Genomic DNA, 24,968 nt, shown 5'->3' with positions numbered 1-24,968 from the left:
GGATGGAGCTCAGCCAGGGAGGAACAGTATTATAGCTGTGGCCATGGGGATGACAGGGTATGGAGCTCAGCCAGGGAGGAACAGTATTATAGCTGTGGCCGTGGGGATGACAGGGAATGGAGCTCAGCCAGGGAGGAACAGTACTATAGCTGTGGCCGTGGGGATGACAGGGGATGGAGCTCAGCCAGGGAGGAACAGTATTATAGCTGTGGCCATGGGGATGGCCTAGTATGGAGCTCAGCCAGGGAGGAACAGTACTATAGCTGTGGCCATGGGGATGACAGGGTATGGCGCTCAGCCAGGGAGGAACAGTACTATAGCTGTGGACATGGGGATGACAGGGTATGGCACTCAGCCAGGGAGGAACAGTATTATAGCTGTGGACATGGGGATGGCCTAGTATGGAGCTCAGCCAGGGAGGAACAGTATTATAGCTGTGGCCATGGGGATGACAGGGAATGGAGCTCAGCCAGGGAGGAACAGTATTATAGCTGTGGCCATGGGGATGACAGGGATGGAGCTCAGCCTGGGAGGAACAGTATTATAGCTGTGGCCATGGGGATGACAGGGTATGGAGCTCAGCCAGGGAGGAACAGTATTATAGCTGTGGCCATGGGGATGACAGGGAATGGAGCTCAGCCAGGGAGGAACAGTACTATAGCTGTGGCCGTGGGGATGACAGGGATGGAGCTCAGCCAGGGAGGAACAGTATTATAGCTGTGGCCACGGGGGATGATGGAATGGAGCTCAGCCAGGGAGGAACAGTATTATAGCTGTGGCCATGGGGATGACAGGGGATGGAGCTCAGCCAGGGAGGAACAGTATTATAGCTGTGGCCATGGGGATGACAGGGTATGGAGCTCAGCCAGGGAGGAACAGTATTATAGCTGTGGCCATGGGGATGACAGGGAATGGAGCTCAGCCAGGGAGGAACAGTACTATAGCTGTGGCCATGGGGATGACAGGGGATGGAGCTCAGCCAGGGAGGAACAGTATTATAGCTGTGGCCACGGGGGATGATGGAATGGAGCTCAGCCAGGGAGGAACAGTATTATAGCTGTGGCCATGGGGATGACAGGGTATGGCGCTCAGCCAGGGAGGAACAGTATTATAGCTGTGGCCATGGGGATTATGGAATGGAGCTCAGCCAGGGAGGAACATGAACTGTGGCCATGGGTATGATGGAATGGCGCTCAGCCAGGGAGGAACAGTATTATAGCTGTGGCCATGGGGATGACAGGGTATGGAGCTCAGCCAGGGAGGAACAGTATTATAGCTGTGGCCATGGGGATGACAGGGTATGGCGCTCAGCCAGGGAGGAACAGTATTATAGCTGTGGACATGGGGATGACAGGGTGGAGCTCAGCCAGGGAGGAACAGTATTATGGGACATGGGGATGGCCTACTGGAGCTCAGCCAGGGAGGAACAGTATTATAGCTGTGGCCATGGGGATGATGGAATGGAGCTCAGCCAGGGAGGAACAGTATTATAGCTGTGGCCATGGGGATGACAGGGAATGTAGCTCAGTTAGGGAGGAACAGTACTATAGCTGTGGCCATGGGGATGATGGAATGGAGCTCAGCCAGGGAGGAACAGTATTATAGCTGTGGCCATGGGGATGACAGGGAATGGCGCTCAGCCAGGGAGGAACAGTACTATAGCTGTGGCCATGGGGATGACAGGGGATGGAGCTCAGCCTGGGAGGAACAGTATTATAGCTGTGGCCATGGGGATGACAGGGTATGGAGCTCAGCCAGGGAGGAACAGTATTATAGCTGTGGCCATGGGGATGACAGGAATGGAGCTCAGCCAGGGAGGAACAGTACTATAGCTGTGGCCGTGGGGATGACAGGGGATGGAGCTCAGCCAGGGAGGAACAGTATTATAGCTGTGGCCACGGGGATGATGGAATGGAGCTCAGCCAGGGAGGAACAGTATTATAGCTGTGGCCATGGGGATGACAGGGGATGGAGCTCAGCCAGGGAGGAACAGTATTATAGCTGTGGCCATGGGGATGACAGGGTATGGAGCTCAGCCAGGGAGGAACAGTATTATAGCTGTGGCCGTGGGGATGACAGGGAATGGAGCTCAGCCAGGGAGGAACAGTACTATAGCTGTGGCCGTGGGGATGACAGGGGATGGAGCTCAGCCAGGGAGGAACAGTATTATAGCTGTGGCCACGGGGATGATGGAATGGAGCTCAGCCAGGGAGGAACAGTATTATAGCTGTGGCCATGGGGATGACAGGGTATGGCGCTCAGCCAGGGAGGAACAGTATTATAGCTGTGGCCATGGGGATTATGGAATGGAGCTCAGCCAGGGAGGAACAGTATTGTAACTGTGGCCATGGGTATGATGGAATGGCGCTCAGCCAGGGAGGAACAGTATTATAGCTGTGGCCATGGGGATGACAGGGTATGGAGCTCAGCCAGGGAGGAACAGTATTATAGCTGTGGCCATGGGGATGACAGGGTATGGCGCTCAGCCAGGGAGGAACAGTATTATAGCTGTGGACATGGGGATGACAGGGTATGGAGCTCAGCCAGGGAGGAACAGTATTACAACTTGGGACATGGGGATGGCCTACTATGGAGCTCAGCCAGGGAGGAACAGTATTATAGCTGTGGCCATGGGGATGATGGAATGGAGCTCAGCCAGGGAGGAACAGTATTATAGCTGTGGCCGTGGGGATGACAGGGAATGTAGCTCAGTTAGGGAGGAACAGTACTATAGCTGTGGCCATGGGGATGACAGGGGATGGAGCTCAGCCAGGGAGGAACAGTATTATAGCTGTGGCCATGGGGATGACAGGGTATGGAGCTCAGCCAGGGAGGAACAGTATTATAGCTGTGGCCGTGGGGATGACAGGGAATGGAGCTCAGCCAGGGAGGAACAGTACTATAGCTGTGGCCGTGGGGATGACAGGGGATGGAGCTCAGCCAGGGAGGAACAGTATTATAGCTGTGGCCACGGGGATGATGGAATGGAGCTCAGCCAGGGAGGAACAGTATTATAGCTGTGGCCATGGGGATGACAGGGTATGGCGCTCAGCCAGGGAGGAACAGTATTATAGCTGTGGCCATGGGGATTATGGAATGGAGCTCAGCCAGGGAGGAACAGTATTGTAACTGTGGCCATGGGTATGATGGAATGGCGCTCAGCCAGGGAGGAACAGTATTATAGCTGTGGCCATGGGGATGACAGGGTATGGAGCTCAGCCAGGGAGGAACAGTATTATAGCTGTGGCCATGGGGATGACAGGGTATGGCGCTCAGCCAGGGAGGAACAGTATTATAGCTGTGGACATGGGGATGACAGGGTATGGAGCTCAGCCAGGGAGGAACAGTATTACAACTTGGGACATGGGGATGGCCTAGGAGCTCAGCCAGGGAGGAACAGTAGTAGCTGTGGCCATGGGGATGATGGAATGGAGCTCAGCCAGGGAGGAACAGTATTATAGCTGTGGCCGTGGGGATGACAGGGAATGTAGCTCAGTTAGGGAGGAACAGTACTATAGCTGTGGCCATGGGGATGACAGGGGATGGAGCTCAGCCAGGGAGGAACAGTATTATAGCTGTGGCCATGGGGATGACAGGGTATGGAGCTCAGCCAGGGAGGAACAGTATTATAGCTGTGGCCGTGGGGATGACAGGGAATGGAGCTCAGCCAGGGAGGAACAGTACTATAGCTGTGGCCGTGGGGATGACAGGGGATGGAGCTCAGCCAGGGAGGAACAGTATTATAGCTGTGGCCACGGGGATGATGGAATGGAGCTCAGCCACAGAGGGAGCAGTGCTGTAGGTGTGGCCATGGGTATGACACGGATTAGAGCTCAGACAGGAGAGAGCAGTGCTGTAGCAATGGGGATGACAGGGTTTAGAGCTCAGCCAGGAGAGAGCAGTGCTGTAGCCATGGGGATGACAGGGTTTAGAGCTCAGCCAGGAGAGAGCAGTGCTGTGGCCATGGGGATGACAGGGTTTAGAGCTCAGCCAGGAGAGAGCAGTGCTGTAGCCATGGGGATGACAGGGTTTAGAGCTCAGCCAGGAGAGAGCAGTGCTGTAGCCATGGGGATGACAGGGTTTAGAGCTCAGCCAGGAGAGAGCAGTGCTGTAGCCATGGGGATGACAGGGATTAGAGCTCAGCACTCAGAATGCACATGGGAGAGATCAGCATGGACTAGGAGGCTCACAGGGGGAGATGCGAAAGCAAAGCCAGTGTGAGGCAAATTAGTTCAGCTGACAGGTCACCATGGCAATGGATGGAAAGGCAGAATCTTATTCAAATCAAATTTATTTGTCACATGCGCTGAATACAACAGGTGTAGACCTTAACGTGAAATGCTTACTTACAAGTCCTTAACCAACAGTGCAGTTCAATAAATGAAGTTAAGAAAATATTTACTAAAGTACAAAAATAAAATAAAAAAGTAACACAAGAAATTATGTAACGTTAAAGCTTTCTGTTAGCAAGCCAGCTATCTAGCAATGATTGTCATAGCTAGCTAAAGTTAACCAGTAAGTTAAATGTTTTGTCATGGCAAGCTGAAGTTAACCAACTAACGTTAGCTTCATTGTTAGTTAGCAAACCAGCCATCGTACTCCAGCTGGCTAGCTAACAGCAAGATTTAGCTTGCTTTCTGACAAAGTTAGAAATGTATAATACCTGAAACTGTAGCTAGATTCTTACCTGTATACATGGATGAAAGCTTCACGGCAGACTGCAACCCCTTTTATAAGACATCCTGTGTTTCCATCTAGTTCGTACAGCTCGTTTGGCCCATTGTGTTCCACTGATTTCTAAACATGTTATAGGACATTTTGATTAAACATTTTTTATTACATTCAAAAGGCTCTCCTGTGAAGTCGTGACTTGCGACATACGCCTAGTTTCCTGAATAGGGTCACATATTTAAAAGAACATGAACATGTGTGTGTGTGTGTGTGCGTGCGTGCATCTATCAGTTACACATGCATGTCAGTGAATAAACACAAAAAGTAGGTCACATGGGGGAGAGGCGTTGTGCTGTGAAGATTTGCTTTATTTCTTTTTTAAACCAGGTTTGCTGGTCACTTAGCGATATTTGGGCTCTCAAGTGGTTTTACAGTATCAGTAGAAATGTGATCAATGTGGATTATGTAGTTCCTGTAATGTTTGTAAACAACCTGGTAGGATGATAAATACCCTGAACCAGATTACAGGCACTGGTTACAGTGAGAAGCTTCCTCTTGAGCGGGCAGCTTGATGAAAACCAGTCAATATTCAGGTCCCAGAAAAACTATTGGTTTACATCACATACACACTCAAGCATTTCACACACACATTATGTAGATACTGACTGTTAGCACTTGGCAACTCAATTTCAGGAAGGTGTTCCTAATGTTTAGTATACTCAGTGTATTAATATGAGCGATTGTTTGCACTTTCCTGGATAGCTTATTAGAGAGAGACATAATATGGAAAAGAAACAAAGTGAGAAAAACCACTATTCAGCAGTCCATCAATCAGCTGATCTGTATAAGTGTGTATGTGCTGCGGGGTTGAAACTATGAACCCACAGGCTTTTGGGGGAGGGTGGACAATGAGCCTGTCATAGCGGATGTTAGCAATGTCCTGGCAGTTTTTATGGCTGGGATAAGTTCTTTCCTCTTCTGGCGCACACATGCTTCCAAATAGCCCTCATTGAGGAAGTAAGTCCCTCTCAAGTTCTTGGCTCTTTCCAGAACAGCTACCTTGTCCTTGAACCTCAGGAGCTTGATCAGTATTGGTCCTGTCACCTGGGCTAGTGGTGGGTTTCCAGTCCTCTGGGCACGCTCCATCTCAATCTTCCTGGTCCATCTTCAGTTTCTCAGTGGTCATTTCCCTCACTTTGTCCTCAGACTTTGTCCAGGTCTCATATGGAGACTCTGTGATTCCGTCCACAACAATGTGTGTGGTTATTTCAATCTGTGTGTGTGCCTGTCTTTGTGTGTGTGAAACAGTGTTGTAGCACTCAAAACCAGTCTCGGTATATGTGACCGACCACCTTGATTTGGTATTATGTAGCAAAATTTGAAATTGTGTTTTTTACATTGGATAAACGGAACAGTGGGAAAGTAATTCTGCTTTGAAAGTTGATAAACCTGTAACCTCTATTTTGATAAAATGGCCTTTGAATGTTTTGGTATCTACTGGAGAGCTCTTCTTTTGTCTACACCTGTTCAACATCATTCACACCCTCTTAAGCTTTAGAGCCATCCAAACTCTGACCATTTTACTCGCCCTAGCAGAGCTGGTTACCCAGAGTGTTGGTGACAACAATTTTTTGCCGATGTTTACTGACACCGGCTATATTCAATGGGTGTTGAGCGTTCGTAAATTCAGCAGTTATTCTGCGCTCTGGCACACTCAGACGAGAGTGCTCTGAAATCAGAGTAGATGGCCAGACTGAATATACGAACGCACCCGAAATGGTTACTTGCATAGTGGAGTCTTTGTTAAGACATGTAGTCTACCCTGCATGAACCAGGTTCAATATTAGCTAGCTAACATTAGGCTATAACTATCCAAACAAATGGCTCTGAGATAAGAATAACAAGGTCATACACATAATGTTAGGTAGCAAGCCAGCTAACTTTAGCTAGCTAACAGTACACTTTAACTTGAAATGTAACCGCTTTCTGTCAAAATTAGAAACGTGTGTCGTGTCTGGACTATCATTAAATGTGAAGATTGTTATTTTATTAAATAAATTCTCTATGTGTAATTATTATTACGTGATTGAACTAATCATGTAAACTTTAATTAGGAAGTAGGGGAACCATGGGAAAATGTTTATAGGGTCTATTTCCCGAATCGACTCTTCAGATATTTTCATATCTTATCTTAATGTATCATTATTAGCTCATCAGTTCCCATTACTGAATGTTGCAAACCCTTGAATATCTGCACAAACCCTAGCCTAAATGATGAATCAGCAATACACAAATTGGCTTAATTATTTATTTACTAACTAACTAAATAATCACAGAAATACATAAACAAACAGTAGATATTGGTTACTAACACAATGCATTGATAAGTCCCTAGTGGGCTAAACCAGGTATGACGGCTTGGTAGACAATGGAAAGGGGGGGGTGGGTCAGAGAAAGAGCGGGAGATAATTATATTCATTGAAATGCTAATCCTTTGCACACGAATGGCCGCTCATTTGAGAATAATTGCAATGTATATATTTACGCCCGTATGTCGGAATCACCGGTCCGTCTGAAGGAGAATCAGTTCATCAGAGAGTCTCTGGTTAACTTCCCCAGAAGTCACAATGTCTTTTCTAGTTGTCGCTTTCTCAGCGGCTCTGGATAGTGTCTGTTGCATAGAATAGATCAAATCAAATTCATTTATATAGCCCTTTGTACATCAGCTGATATCTCAAAGTGCTGTACCGAAACCCAGCCTAAAACCTCAAACAGCAAGCAATGCAGGTGTAGAAGCACGGTGGCTAGGAAAAACTCCCTAGAAAGGCCAAAACCTAGGAAGAAACCTAGAGAGGAACCAGGCTATGTGGGGTGGCCAGTCCTCTTCTGGCTGTGCCGGGTGGAGATTATAACAGAACATGGCCAAGATGTTCAAATGTTCATAAATGACCAGCATGGTCGTATAATAATACGGCAGAACAGTTGAAACTGGAGCAGCAGCACGGTCAGATGGACTGGGGACAGCAAGGAGTCATCATGTCAGGTAGTCCTGGGGCATGGTCCTAGGGCTCAGGTCCTCTGAGAGAGAGAGAGAAGGAGAGAATTAGAGAACGCACACTTAGATTCACACAGGACACCGAATAGGACAGGAGAAGTACTCCAGATATAACAAACTGACCCTAGCCCCCCGACACATAAACTACTGCAGCATAAATACTGGAGGCTGAGACAGGAGGGGTCAGGAGACACTGTGGCCCCATCCGAGGATAGATGCTAATAGATGCTTCCGCGGTTGTTGGTATTCTCGCACTAGACTTACGTCATTTCCAGCTGCAGACTAGTAATTCTACATCTAGGATTTGCTCTTATTCTGTAGTGATTGATAGTCTCAGAGTTGAACCATTTCCAGCCGTGTAACCAACACTACACTCTGTCTGGTCTCCGTGGCCTATAGAGTTGTAGTTCTGAACCACTTCAACATGTAGCGTCATCTTCATATTTTCTGGTCAAATGGTCTATAGAATTGTAGCCCTTCCAACATGACAACTCCGTCCCGGGGTTCTCTGACTAAATGGTCATTTTGTATGAGGTGGGTTTTATACTCTGTGGAAGAAGGGGCGGTTGTATGACTCTTAATGTAATGTCTGGGCTCACGGGGGTGTAGCCACTGACTAGTTAAACTTTATATGAAAATCCATACTCTCATTTAATCTTTTCACAAATAGTTTAATATTTACTCATTCATTTTATCCATCATCTGGATGTAAATCTGATAATTGAAAAGTGTACACAAACAGAGATACAGTAATGTGGGTTTCCTGTCCTTCATGAGATCACCAAATGAAGCACACTAGTCATGACTGTCCCTTAAATGTCCACGGACCACTCCCACATTCTCAACAATATAAATATTGTTTAATTATTCAAATGATGTCCAAGGGTTTCTCTGGGTTCCACAATTTACATTCCAATCTCGAAAACTACAGAGCATAGGGGCAGCGTATTCTATGACCGACCATAGAACAGCTGGCTTCCCGCTCTCCCACTCTATGAGAGAGAGCACGCTGTAGAGCGGACCCACTGTAACCTGATCCTTCAGATCGTCACAGGAGAGTTATGACACGTGTAATATCTGAAAATGTAGCTATGTAGACTATCTTATCCTTATAAATCATAGATGGATGCGTCTCCTGTCACGGATGCCATGGTTTCCCTTAGTTTGACGATGTAAACCGGAGACAAAAAGTGGAGAGCAACACTTATGCAGTTTTACTAGGCGATACATTTAAAAATACGCGTTAAACAGGATTACCTACAAATACTGACCAGCTCAAATAGACAGAAGAGTGCTGTATGGCAGACCAATCCAAACTCATCTCTCGGCATGTCCAGCCCACTCATTATCTCAGCCAATCATGGCTAGCAGGAAGGTTGCTGACTTTTTCTGTGGCTAAACCAACTAGGCTTGTAATTTAACAATTGTATTCATATTTACAGATGGCATACAAGTTTGTTATTAAGGCACATGAAAGTTCACATGTTCCAGAAGGCATTTCAGCCAAAAAACGAATTTTGATTTTAAAAAAAGTTTACGTTCAAACGGCTCTCCTGTGAAGTAGTGACCCACGACATATGCCTAGTTTCCTGAAACGGGTCACGTATTGAGTGTCTCAGTCTTGTCTCTGTGTCTGATACGTTTGTACTTGGTCTTGACTCGGTCTCAGACAGTGAGGACTCCTAATTTCTTTTCGAGACTAGCCGAGACCAGCAGGGTAAAAAACTCATAACTATCAGCTTTCATTCAGTCAGTGCATAAAACCGCTTCGCCAGGCCAAATATATACTCCTTTCTAGAAACATGAATACAATATCTTAACAGCCTTTAAATCTATTGTAGACATGTTTGTGCAGTGGCAAACCTATATAGGCCTTCAGTGTGTGACAGGTTGGTGATTCTGAAAGGACAGCTGTAATACTAGAGCACTCATGTAAGAGCACTTTTTATAAAACACAAAGGGCCAGTGGTGTAATGGTGGTGTATACGCAGGTATAAGCCATACACCCACTTTTTTTTCAGATGGCATTGCGTACACTCACTTCTTAATCCCTACTGATGTGTATCAAAGTAGTGTAGTGGAAGTATACAACTTATCAATGATGTAGTACAATAGACAAAATCATGCACAAAGTAGCCTACACAATCGCAAAGCAGGTGAATTATATTCACACACAAAGCCTAATGTCAGAGGAATATCATCTCCAGGCAGCAAGAATGTGCAGCTCTCAAATAGTTTTGGGATGGAGCATTTTAAGACATTTTAACTTATGATATTTACCATGCTAACTAAGGCAACAACGGGTATGCAAACCAGGTATTGAAAACGTTAAGTCTGAACTGTTGGTTAGTAGGCTATTTGTGAAGCACAATTGTCATCATGAGCTGTTTGCATCAGAAGCGTAGACATGGATGGGCCTGGGTTTACAGAGACCCACCCACTGGGGAGCCAGGTCCTGACAGGCCCACCGACTGGGGAGCCAGGTTCTGACAGGCCCACCCACTGGGGAGCCAGGTTCTGACAGGCCCACCCACTGGGGAGCCAGGTTCTGACAGGCCCACCCACTGGGGAGCCAGGTTCTGACAGGACCACCCACTGGGGAGCCAGGTCCTGACAGGACCACCCACTGGGGAGCCAGGTCCTGACAGGCCCACCCAATCAGATTGATGTGGTTTAAGCATTGTTGTGGACTTAGGCCATCACATTTTTGCATTTTTTTCTATTAAAAAAAGGTGTGATTTTGAGAGTGAAAATCTGAAAAACATAGGAAAACTCATAAAAACAACAATATAAAACAAAGGATTTTTACACAGGGTGCCTTTCCTTCGCTGGGAGGGCTGATTTAGGATTTTTTTGCCAAATTTGATGGAAAGACAGCAGTCACATACAGCATGATGTTGAAAGACAGCAGTCACACACAGCATGATGTTGAAGGACAGCAGTCACACACAGCACGCTGTTGAAGGACAGCAGTCACACACATCATGATGTTGAAGGACAGCAGTCACACACATCATGATGTTGAAGGACAGCAGTCACACACAGCATGGTGTTGAAGGACAGCAGTCACACACAGCATGATGTTAAAAGACAGCAGTCACACACAGCATGATGTTGAAGGATAAGCAGTCCATAAAATCATAAGAACACAAAAACAACCATTAAGCATTTCCCAATTGAAATGTACAACAATTACTTCCCATAGAATAAAAAAAATGGACCTTTAGCACACAAAGTAACTGGTGACCTAAAGCTTAAAGTGGAACTTTGCAGATATGAAACAAACAGAAAATCATAATATCAGTCAAAAATAAAAATAAATCCCAGTTTATGCTACAAAACCAACATAATAAGAGGTTTTAAAAATAGGTTATATTTGACTCAACTTTCCATTTGACTGCACTTTCCAACACTAAGGCTTTGTTGGCAGAAAATATGGATGCAGTTTGTATTTGTATTTATTATGGATCTCCATTAGCTGCTGCCAAAGCAGCAGCTACTGTTCCTGGGGTCCAGCAAAATTATGGTAGTTCAATGCTTTACTAATATAATTCACCAAAACATTTCTTGGTGGTCCAAAAAATATTGTTGTCAGGTTGTAAATCCCAGCTGGCCTGGTACATCGCTTGCTGCATCCATTGGGATGCACTGTTTCAGTTTCAATAACTCAATATTCTGGACAAAAATGGATGAATGTAATTAAGGCTGGGAAAACAATCAAACTATCAAGGGCAATGATCCCAAGTCAGTCATAATGTGGCTAATAGGCTATCATATCTACTTATGTAGCAAGCTAAAAACACAGAGCCTAATGTTGGCTAGCTAGCTGCTAGAAGGATCTCATGTTATGCCATTGGAGGAGTGGTTGAGTGACTGACTTTTTCCCCTCATAATTTTTCGGTAGCTATAGACAGCTAGAGTTGCAGGTGTCATTTGGTTAGCTAGCAAGAACTTGAACGACTGTTATTCAGTTAGCATATCTCTTGCATTCACAAATTCACTCTGGCTATCTACTCCGATTTCAGAGCACTCTCATCTGAGTGTGCCAGAGCACAGAACAACTGATGAATTTACGAATGACCAACACCCGCTAATATGACTGGTGTAAGTAAACATGGACAAAAAAAGTACTAGTTAGTCTAGATTATTATTTGACCCTGCTGGTCATCTATGAACATTTGAACATCTTGGCCATGTTCTGTTATAATCTCCACCCGCCACAGCCAGAAGAGAACTGGCCACTCCTCATAGCCTGGTTCCTCTCTAGGTTTCTTCCTAGGTTTTGGCCTTTCTAGGGAGTTTTTCCTAACCACCGTGCTTCTACACCTGGATTGCTTGCTGTTTGGGGTTTTAGGCTGGGTTTCTGTACAGCACTTTGTGACATCAGCTGATGTAAGTAGGGCATTATAAATACATTTGATTGATAGATTGCATGTAAAAAGCCTACCCAGCTCTGATACTGCGAGTAAAATGGTCAGAGTGAGGTGTTCTCTCACTTGTGTCTGGAAGTAGCAAGCTAGCCTACTTCAGCCAATTAGCTTGGGTGCTTGGTTGGGATAAGCATGCATTGGCAGGTAAGCTGCAGAAGGATGAGGAGCCTGCAATTCCCCGTTATCAATTTTGACGACCAACTAATGAAAGAGATTGAGAGGGTTTATCGAATGTTCCTTTGTTTGATTCGAGCTCATCTTGCTCTGGATAGCTTTAGTTGTTAATCTCATTTATGTACATATCTGAGGGTGAGAGAGCCTATCTTTTCATGGTTGTTTGATCAATAGGACAGTAAAGTTTCCAAATGTAAGAGGACTCCATGGTGTCTACATATTTGCAGAAATCCATTCGGGTGTATTTTGTGGCTTTTAGAGAATGCGTTCTAATGATCTAAAGTCACACTTTTGCAACTGCCTGTAAACGCACGGTTCAGATCGAATGATGGCTGGCCCGTGTGGTTTCATACATGTAAGTTATTTTCAAAGAAATGGCTAACAAGAGCAAGCGCGCTGCAATAAAAAACACAGTTCCACTTACCAGATGATGATCGTTTGAAACTTAGCTTCTTGTTGAAACTTATTCTTGAAAAGGGAGAAGCTAACAAATTAGCAGCAACATCCTCTTTGATAACACCTGCTGCACCTGCTGCACCTGCTGCAGCCACTAGCAAACTAGCTGACAACAAAGCTAGCTAGCTAGACCGTGGGAAAGCTACTGCTCCATATTGCACAGTGACCTGTTGGCCTTCAAGAAGGAAGAATATTCCATACGTTTTTGTAAAAACGGTCCCACCCATTAAATCAAAATGTGATTGGGTGAATGGAATATGCCTTTATCTAGCTTCTGATGGCCTACCCAATGGCTGATTTAGCTAGCTAGATTTATCTCCCCAGAGTACAGCAAAGAAAAACCATGATTGGATCATTGTTAACCCTTTCCTTATCAACAAAAACTGACAAGATTAAATCAGAACATCATTGAAAATAATCATATCATTATCATTATTATTAAAATAATTAATTTATAAATCCTTAGCCCTTCTCTGAAGACGTAGAAGGCCCATTGTTCCCCACTGTGTTTGGGTTAGTAATAATTTGTAGAGTTGCTCTATTTTCCCTCAGCATGCATTTTTTCACTATTTTCAATGTCTAAAGAATCTATATTGTTCTGAAATATGAATGTGAATGGTGTGAAATGGCTAGCTAGTTAGCGGGGTGTGCGCTAATAGCGGTTCAATCGGTGACATCACTAGCTCTGAGACCTTGAAGTAGCCGCAGCGCAGCGCGATGGGTAACGGTGCTTCGAGGGTGACTGTTGTCAATATGTGCAGAGGGTCCCTGGTTCGGGGCAAGGAGAGGGACGGAAGCAATACTGTTCCATGAACACAGAAATACTGGATATTTTGAACTCTTATTATGGTGGTGATTTAACAAAATGTCTACCTCCTCACGCCATTTGCACACACTGTATATAGACTTTTTTTTCTATTGTGTTATTGACTGTACGCTTGTTTATTCTATGTGTAACTCTGTGTTGTTGTTTGTGTCGCACTGCTTTGCTTTATCTTGGCCAGGTCCCAGTTGTAAATGAGAACTTGTTCTCAACTAGCTTACCTGGTTAAATAAAAGTGGAATAAAAAAATAACAATCGTGGTCTTGAATTGGACTCCCATTTTTCTGGTCTCGGTCTTGACTCGGTGTCAGACCCCTTGTCCTCCTCCCGGTCTTGGTCTTGACTCGGTGTCAGACCCCTTGTCCCCCTCCCGGTCTCGGTCTTAACTCGGTGTCAGACCCCTTGTCCTCCTCCCGGTCTCGGTCTTGACTCGGACTTGATATACTCCGGTCTTGGTCTTGAATCGGTCTCAGTTTAAGTGGTCTAAAACAAATTGTCAAATTGAATATGCATGAACCTGAGTTTTTTGTTTCTCTCTCTCCTTTACCTCCCTCTCCTCTCTCTCTATTTCCCTCTCTTTCGCTCCATCTCTCTCTCCTAGCGGTCCAGTCTCTGAACAGTCTGAATGACCAGATAGCCCACTTCATGATGACCAGGCCCGGCACTCTGTCCCGGGAGGACGAGGCCTTCATGCCTGAAGAGAGAGACACCTTGAAGGAGTCCATGGCCCTGATGAGGCACCTACTCTTGGACGCACAGGTACAACACCTGACGTCTAACCTCTAACCACTGATCATTCACCACCTTTAAAACCAGGTCAAGAATCAAAAGGGCAAACAAGCCTCTTTGCTGTATGAGTCTGCTGAAATCATGTGGGGAGGAAGGAATGTTTTCACAGCAATTCAGGGAATTAATGTTATGGTGACTCATACTTGGGCTGTTTAGACTTGACTAGAGTATTAATAGTCAATTCACTCCAATCTCATTAAAAAGTATTTCAACTGATACTATGCTAGACCATTTCCCTCCAAGCAAGCAAGCAAACTAATATTTATTTTAGTCCTGGGGCTTTTGTTCTACTCTTTCACTTTGTGTTTCCTTTTCCTGGAGAGGATGTAGCTTCTCCCGGGGAACAGACACTGACAGGGCAGCTATGAGCTTACTGACTCTATGCAGGACCTGGGAGAGGCAAAAGTCCAACAAAACGGAATCGTCCCCAAATGTCGACATTTGAATAATTGAATGCCACCTCGTTCGAAGAGGAGCATAAATAATGCATTGGTCTCTCAGTCTCTCTGAAGCTCCTGATCAAATTGAGCTGTTCAAAATAATTAGTGACAACATCAGCACTGCAGATATGGCCATAATGTGACTGACTCTGCCGCGGCTCACTCACTAATTACAGTATGCATAAACCAAGGCCCCAACATCATTGTCTCCAATCTGGCAACACAATCTGGCCCTAACTCTGTGATAAAGCAATAGATTGTTTGTATCTCTCTCAATCCTCCGGATGTTTGGAAATAAAATGCTTGCTTCAATCACAATGCCTTCCATTGTCTTTTCTAAAGACTTCTTTCCTGAACATAATGATGTCCTTTCTTCATCCGAGGGGACTCTTTATGTATAATATGTGATGAATTTCTATAGAAAGAATCCGTCTGGCCGTAGGGAGAAGTAATAAAACAATCTGCTTGAATCCTCCGGTTTGCCTTGGATCGTTTGATAATTCCTCTTTACACTTTTTATTTCCCCCTTTATCACCTTGTTCCCTTTCTTGTTTTGATGGATGTTCTCCGAGACTTGACATAGTGATGCATTTGGCTCATCCTTTAGTCACATCACACACTTGATGGATATAGAGTCCCCTCGCCATTGTCCCTAAGATATTTTCCTGAGACGCTGCGGTGTCATTGATTAAAGAGAATGTAATTCAGCAAAAGGCCATTGCCTTCTCCTCAGCCCATTTGTATGCAAGCCGGAGTGAAAGATAGTTAGCCCGCAGTCAGTTTTTCTGCAGCTCAACAATAGAACACTGTAGGGTGATGGATGAGCAGTAGCCTCTGCCATGAATGGACTGCTGATTATCTCTGTGAGAAGTTGTACTTCTAAAAGTTGGTTGTAGTTTAATGTTAACTGAATCATCCTGTAACTGCCAAGTTGACTAAGTATCTACCTGTTGCCATGGCTCTGTGTCCAGTAGACCCATTAACTTTACCTGCACCCCTCTCTTCCCTTGTGGGTCTCTCCTGTCACCTGAGCCTCTCCATGAGGCCCTTTTCTGCAGTAGAGTAGCTACAGTATAAGCTGCCCCTCTTCGACTGACAGCTGCTTGCTGCCATAGCGATGAGTCTTGTATCCTCTCCAGGAGATTCCTTACAGGACAGTGTGTAGTGGTAGGCTAAGCTTACACATCAGTCTGTCTCACTGGGTGTGTCTCTCTTCTACATTCCCTGATTTCCTATGGGTATGAGCACAGTAGGACCTTTCTGAACTGTGCTGCACAATGCTCTGTTTGATCAGACTACACGATCGCAGTAATTACAGCCTTATATCCTTAGTGTATGACTTTGCCCAGAGAACCTCCCAAAATAAAAGGTGAGAAAAAATGAGACTATTTCCATGATGCCTACACAGGAGCAGTGCCTGCCTGTCTGTCTGTCTGCGTGCTTGTCTATCTGCATGCGTGCCTGCCTACGTGCTTGTCTGTCTGTCTGTCTGCCTGCCTGCCTGCGTGTCCGTCAGTCCGTCCGGCCAAACAGTAGAGCAGCAGTAAGCACTCAGGTGGAATATTAAATCAGTCTCTCCCCACCTCTATCTCCCCCCATCTCCCCTCTCTCTCCTTCCTTCTGTATTAGCTGTCAATCTCGGGGTAAGTCTGAACCAAAAGTCCAGCTAGCTGACAGTGTTTCAGCAGCAGACTACAGCTGACCTCAGCCTAATTGGTTCTGTGGCAGAGCCAGACTGGCCTGTTCTGGCACCCCGTGGAACCTTAAAGAGCCGCAGAAAGAAAAAAGCAACTCTGGAGCAGTGGCTAGTTTAGCATGTCAATCTTGGTGGGGGAAACTCAAAACATTTTTATAAGGTGCATGCCAGCAAAGCCACAACACAACACTAAACAATACATTAATTGCACCATAACGGCAACAAATGGTGCCCACAAAATGTTAGGGCCTACATTTTTATTTTATTTATTTTATTTAACCTTTATTTAACCAGGTAGGCTAGTTGAGAACAAGTTCTCATTTGCAACTGCGACCTGGCCAAGATAAAGCGTAGCAATTCGACACATACAACAACACAGAGTTACACATGGAATAAACAAAACATACAGTCAATAATACAGTAGAACAAAAGAAAAGAAAAAGTCTATATACAGTGAGTGCAAATGAGGTAAGTTAAGGAAATAAATAGGCCATGGTGGCGAAGTAATTACAGTATAGCAATTAAACACTGGAATGGTAGATCGGCAGAAAGCTGGCCTGACAGCAGAGCTTTCCTTTAAACCACATGGAGTGAATCTTTACCACTGCTACACCTGGCTATCAGCAGAGCCTTGTCTGTCAGAGAAACAGTTCATTCAGGATCATTTACTGCCTTTTAAAAGCATAGCTGATATGGCTGACTTGCTTAAATATATATGGTTTCTAGTGACTCCTTGTGGATTTGTGTAACTCAATAAGAACCACATTCTCCTTCATAATAACCATCGACAACATGAGTTTAGACTTGAACCATACACCAAAATTATTACATTTATGTTCGGTAAATTCATAATGTTTATTCTTCTATCATTGACACTTACACACACCTGGGTATCAAGATTTTGATTGTATGACTTCATCTTCAAGTATAATTTTTTTCAGGGATCTCTTGGGAATGATTTTGCTGAAAATTGTGTCTCCACCGGGCTGAGCTGGTTCACTCACAAAACAGAGCACAAAACAGAAAACATGTCTGATGAAACTGCAGTTCCTCACAATAAAATGACCGCTTTTAATAAAGGTTGTTTAAAAAGAAATAAGACCATTTCTATACGACATTAAACTAATTGTTTTGAGACCTCTGAAAGTGTTAGAAAAGTCCCTAGCTCTAAGTATAAGTGTATAAGCAAGTGCAAGCAAATGAGCTGCGACCAGTTAGGCCTTCGTTCAGCACGTTCAAAACAGACACCGACAGAAGTTCAGAGATGTTAGTTCAGATAAATTCAGCAGGACGTTGAGGCCTTAACTTTACTCTTCTTTAAGTCACCAGAGAGAGAGAGAGAGAGAGAGAGAGACGCTCTTACCATTTGAAGTATTTTATTAGGCCTATGTGGTCTACAAAGGAAGGAAAATACAATCACAAGGATCCACTTTTATAGACAATATACCTACGCACACATCGCATTGCGCAAACAAAACAACCCTCGCAATATCAACTGGAATTACATGAGTTTATTACTGAACTTTCACTAGCGAACATGGTTATAGAGCCAACAACATTATATAGTATCCCTTTTTCATGGTTACAGACCCAACAACATTATATAGTATCCCCTCCTCATGGTTATAGAGCCAACAACATTATATAGTATCCCCTCCTCATGGTTATAGAGCCAACAACATTATATAGTATCCCCTCCTCATGGTTATAGAGCCAACAACATTATATAGTATCCCCTCCTCATGGTTACAGACCCAACAACATTATATAGTATCCCCTCCTCATGGTTACAGACCCAACAACATTATATAGTATCCCCTCCTCATGGTTACAGACCCAACAACATTATATAGTATCCCCTCCTCATGGTTCCAGACCCAACAACATTATATAGTATCCCTTTTTCATGGTTACAGACCCAACAACATTATATAGTATCCCCTCATGGTTACAGACCCAACAACATTATATAGTATCCCCTCCTCATGGTTACAGACCCAACAACATTATATAGTATCCCCTCCTCATGGTTACAGACGCAACAACATTATATAGTATCCCTTTTTCATGGTTACAGACCCAACAACATTATATAGTATCCCCTTTTCATGGTTACAGACCTAACAACAATATATAGTATCCCATCCTCATGGTTATAGACCCAACAACATTATATAGTATTCCCTCCACATGGTTACAGACCCAACAACATTATATAGTATCCCCTCCTCATGGTTACAGACCCAACAACATTATATAGTATCCCCTCCACATGGTTACAGACCCAACAACATTATATAGTATCCCCTCCTCATGGTTACAGACCCAACAACATTATATAGTATCCCTTTTTCATGGTTACAGACCCAACAACATTATATAGTATCCCCTCCTCATGGTTCCAGGCCCAACAACATTATATAGTATCCCTTTTTCATGGTTACAGACCCAACAACAGAATAGCATCCCCTCCTCATGGTTACAGACCCAACAACATTATATAGTATCCCCTCCTCATGGTTACAGACCCAACAACAGAAAGCATCCCCTCCTCATGGTTCCAGACCCAACAGCATTATATAGTATCCCCTCCTCATGGTTACAGACCCAACAACATTATATAGCATCCCCTCCTCATGGTTACAGATCCAACAACATTATATAGTATCCCCTCCTCATGGTTACAGACCCAACAACATTGTATAGTATCCTCTCCTCATGGTTACAGATCCAACACCAGTATAGCATCCTCTCCTCATGGTTACAGACCCAACAACATTATATAGCATCCCCTAATCATGGTTACAGACCCAACAACATTATATAGTATCCCTTCCTCATGGTTACAGACCCAACAACATTATATAGTATCCCCTCCTCATGGTTACAGATCCAACAACATTATATAGTATCCCCTCCTCATGGTTACAGACCCAACAACATTATATAGTATCCCCTCCTCATGGTTACAGATCCAACAACATTATATAGTATCCCCTCCTCATGGTTACAGACCCAACAACATTATATAGTATCCCCTCCTCATGGTTACAGATCCAACAACATTATATAGTATCCCCTCCTCATGGTTCCAGACCCAACAACATTATATAGTATCCCCTCCTCATGGTTATAGACCCAACAACATTATATAGTATCCCCTCCTCATGGTTACAGACCCAACAACATTATATAGTATCCCCTCCTCATTGTTACAGACCCAACAACATTATATAGTATCCCCTCATGGTTACAGACCCAACAACATTATATAGTATCCTCTCCTCATGGTTACAGATCCAACACCAGTATAGCATCCCCTCCTCATGGTTACAGACCCAACAACATTATATAGCATCCCCTAATCATGGTTACAGACCCAACAACATTATATAGTATCCCCTCCTCATGGTTACAGACCCAACAACATTATATAGTATCCCTTCCTCATGGTTACAGACCCAACAACATTATATAGTATCCCCTCCTCATGGTTACAGATCCAACAACATTATATAGTATCCCCTCCTCATGGTTACAGACCCAACAACATTATATAGTATCCCCTCCTCATGGTTACAGATCCAACAACATTATATAGTATCCCCTCCTCATGGTTACAGACCCAACAACATTATATAGTATCCCCTCCTCATGGTTACAGACCCAACAACATAATATAGTATCCCTTTTTCATTGTTACAGACCCAACAACATTATATAGTATCCCCTCCTCATGGTTACAGACCCAACAACATTGTATAGTATCCTCTCCTCATGGTTACAGATCCAACACCAGTATAGCATCCTCTCCTCGTGGTTACAGACCCAACAACATTATATAGCATCCCCTAATCATGGTTACAGACCCAACAACATTATATAGTATCCCTTCCTCATGGTTACAGACCCAACAACATTATATAGTATCCCCTCCTCATGGTTACAGATCCAACAACATTATATAGTATCCCCTCCTCATGGTTACAGACCCAACAACATTATATAGTATCCCCTCCTCATGGTTACAGATCCAACAACATTATATAGTATCCCCTCCTCATGGTTACAGACCCAACAACATTATATAGTATCCCCTCCTCATGGTTACAGATCCAACAACATTATATAGTATCCCCTCCTCATGGTTCCAGACCCAACAACATTATATAGTATCCCCTCCTCATGGTTATAGACCCAACAACATTATATAGTATCCCCTCCTCATGGTTACAGACCCAACAACATTATATAGTATCCCCTCCTCATTGTTACAGACCCAACAACATTATATAGTATCCCCTCATGGTTACAGACCCAACAACATTATATAGTATCCTCTCCTCATGGTTACAGATCCAACACCAGTATAGCATCCCCTCCTCAAGGTTACAGACCCAACAACATTATATAGCATCCCCTAATCATGGTTACAGACCCAACAACATTATATAGTATCCCTCCTCATGGTTACAGACCCAACAACATTATATAGTATCCCTTCCTCATGGTTACAGACCCAACAACATTATATAGTATCCCCTCCTCATGGTTACAGATCCAACAACATTATATAGTATCCCCTCCTCATGGTTACAGACCCAACAACATTATATAGTATCCCCTCCTCATGGTTACAGATCCAACAACATTATATAGTATCCCCTCCTCATGGTTACAGACCCAACAACATTATATAGTATCCCCTCCTCATGGTTACAGACCCAACAACATAATATAGTATCCCCTTTTCATTGTTACAGACCCAACAACATTATATAGTATCCCCTCCTCATTTCCTTACAGATCCAACAACATTATATAGTATCCCCTCGTCATGATTACAGACCCAACAACATTATATCGTATCCCCTCCTCATGGTTCCAGACCCAACAACATTATATAGTATCCCTTTTTCATGGTTACAGACCCAACAACAGAATAGCATCCCCTCCTCATGGTTACAGACCCAACAACATTATATAGTATCCCCTCCTCATGGTTACAGACCCAACAACAGAAAGCATCCCCTCCTCATGGTTCCAGACCCAACAGCATTATATAGTATCCCCTCCTCATGGTTACAGACCCAACAACATTATATAGCATCCCCTCCTCATGGTTACAGATCCAACAACATTATATAGTATCCCCTCCTCATGGTTACAGACCCAACAACATTGTATAGTATCCTCTCCTCATGGTTACAGATCCAACACCAGTATAGCATCCTCTCCTCATGGTTACAGACCCAACAACATTATATAGCATCCCCTAATCATGGTTACAGACCCAACAACATTATATAGTATCCCTTCCTCATGGTTACAGACCCAACAACATTATATAGTATCCCCTCCTCATGGTTACAGATCCAACAACATTATATAGTATCCCCTCCTCATGGTTACAGACCCAACAACATTATATAGTATCCCCTCCTCATGGTTACAGATCCAACAACATTATATAGTATCCTCTTTTCAGGATTACAGACCCAACAACAACAATATATAGTATCCCCTTTTCATGGTTACAGACCCAACAACATTATATAGTATCCCCTTTTCATGGTTACAGACCCAACAACATTATATAGTAGCCCCTTTTCATGGTTACAGACCCAACAACATTATATAGTATCCCCTTTTCATGGTTACAGACCCAACAACATTATATAGTATCCCCTCCTCATGGTTACAGACCCAACAACATTATATAGTATCCCCTCATGGTTACAGACCCAACAATATTATATAGTATCCTCTCCTCATGGTTACAGATCCAACACCAGTATAGCATCCCCTCCTCAAGGTTACAGACCCAACAACATTATATAGCATCCCCTAATCATGGTTACAGACCCAACAACATTATATAGTATCCCCTCCTCATGGTTACAGACCCAACAACATTATATAGTATCCCTTCCTCATGGTTACAGACCCAACAACATTATATAGTATCCCCTCCTCATGGTTACAGATCCAACAACATTATATAGTATCCCCTCCTCATGGTTACAGACCCAACAACATTATATAGTATCCCCTCCTCATGGTTACAGATCCAACAACATTATATAGTATCCCCTCCTCATGGTTACAGACCCAACAACATTATATAGTATCCCCTCCTCATGGTTACAGACCCAACAACATAATATAGTATCCCCTTTTCATTGTTACAGACCCAACAACATTATATAGTATCCCCTCCTCAAGGTTACAGATCCAACAACATTATATAGTATCCCCTCCTCATGATTACAGACCCAACAACATTATATCGTATCCCCTCCTCATGGTTCCAGACCCAACAACATTATATAGTATCCCTTTTTCATGGTTACAGACCCAACAACAGAATAGCATCCCCTCCTCATGGTTACAGACCCAACAACATTATATAGTATCCCCTCCTCATGGTTACAGACCCAACAACAGAAAGCATCCCCTCCTCATGGTTCCAGACCCAACAGCATTATATAGTATCCCCTCCTCATGGTTACAGACCCAACAACATTATATAGCATCCCCTCCTCATGGTTACAGATCCAACAACATTATATAGTATCCCCTCCTCATGGTTACAGACCCAACAGCATTGTATAGTATCCTCTCCTCATGGTTACAGATCCAACACCAGTATAGCATCCTCTCCTCATGGTTACAGACCCAACAACATTATATAGCATCCCTAATCATGGTTACAGACCCAACAACATTATATAGTATCCCTTCCTCATGGTTACAGACCCAACAACATTATATAGTATCCCCTCCTCATGGTTACAGATCGAACAACATTATATAGTATCCCCTCCTCATGGTTACAGACCCAACAACATTATATAGTATCCCCTCCTCATGGTTACAGATCCAACAACATTATATAGTATCCTCTTTTCAGGGTTACAGACCCAACAACAACAATATATAGTATCCCCTTTTCATGGTTACAGACCCAACAACATTATATAGTATCCCCTTTTCATGGTTACAGACCCAACAACATTATATAGTAGCCCCTTTTCATGGTTACAGACCCAACAACATTATATAGTATCCCCTCCTCATGGTTACAGACCCAACAACATTATATAGTATCCCCTCATGGTTACAGACCCAACAACATTATATAGTATCCTCTCCTCATGGTTACAGATCCAACACCAGTATAGCATCCCCTCCTCAAGGTTACAGACCCAACAACATTATATAGCATCCCCTAATCATGGTTACAGACCCAACAACATTATATAGTATCCCCTCCTCATGGTTACAGACCCAACAACATTATATAGTATCCCTTCCTCATGGTTACAGACCCAACAACATTATATAGTATCCCCTCCTCATGGTTACAGATCCAACAACATTATATAGTATTCCCTCCTCATGGTTACAGACCCAACAACATTATATAGTATCCCCTCCTCATGGTTACAGATCCAACAACATTATATAGTATCCCCTCCTCATGGTTACAGACCCAACAACATTATATAGTATCCCCTCCTCATGGTTACAGACCCAACAACATAATATAGTATCCCTTTTTCATGGTTACAGACCCAACAACATTATATAGTATCCCCTCCTCAAGGTTACAGATCCAACAACATTATATAGTATCCCCTCCTCATGGTTACAGACCCAACAACATTATATCGTATCCCCTCCTCATGGTTCCAGACCCAACAACATTATATAGTATCCCTTTTTCATGGTTACAGACCCAACAACAGAATAGCATCCCCTCCTCGTGGTTACAGACCCAACAACATTATATAGTATCCCCTCCTCATGGTTACAGACACAACAACAGAAAGCATCCCCTCCTCATGGTTACAGATCCAACAACATTATATAGTATCCTCTCCTCATGGTTACAGATCCAACACCAGTATAGCATCCTCTCCTCATGGTTACAGACCCAACAACATTATATAGCATCCCCTAATCATGGTTACAGACCCAACAACATTATATAGTATCCCTTCCTCATGGTTACAGACCCAACAACATTATATAGTATCCCCTCCTCATGGTTACAGATCCAACAACATTATATAGTATCCCCTCCTCATGGTTACAGACCCAACAACATTATATAGTATCCCCTCCTCATGGTTACAGATCCAACAACATTATATAGTATCCCCTCCTCATGGTTACAGACCCAACAACATTATATAGTATCCCCTCCTCATGGTTACAGATCCAACAACATTATATAGTATCCCCTCCTCATGGTTCCAGACCCAACAACATTATATAGTATCCCCTCCTCATGGTTATAGACCCAACAACATTATATAGTATCCCCTCCTCATGGTTACAGACCCAACAACATTATATAGTATCCCCTCCTCATGGTTACAGACCCAACAACATTATATAGTATCCCCTCATGGTTACAGACCCAACA

General features: G+C 43.7%; 1 protein-coding gene across 4 annotated transcripts in view; it reads left to right on the top strand.

Annotated features, from left to right (window-relative positions):
* LOC112247326 (kazrin-like) overlaps positions 1–24,968 on the top strand; it is a 355,810-nt gene that overhangs the window by 47,609 nt on the left and 283,233 nt on the right. For all 4 annotated transcript variants that reach the window (XR_006084792.1, XM_042331334.1, XM_042331340.1 and 1 more), the window contains exon 2: positions 14,211–14,368. Coding sequence is in view for 3 of the 4 variants with exons in the window: in XM_042331334.1 (XP_042187268.1) it covers positions 14,211–14,368 (158 nt within the window). In the remaining variant the exon portion in view is untranslated. The remainder of the gene's footprint in view (positions 1–14,210; positions 14,369–24,968) is intronic.

This window comes from Oncorhynchus tshawytscha, linkage group LG02 (genome assembly GCF_018296145.1).
Source record: "Oncorhynchus tshawytscha isolate Ot180627B linkage group LG02, Otsh_v2.0, whole genome shotgun sequence".
Taxonomy (NCBI): Eukaryota; Metazoa; Chordata; class Actinopteri; order Salmoniformes; family Salmonidae; genus Oncorhynchus; species Oncorhynchus tshawytscha.
Note: the sequence above shows the minus strand (reverse complement) of the source record. Positions and strands in the feature narration are given on the sequence as shown.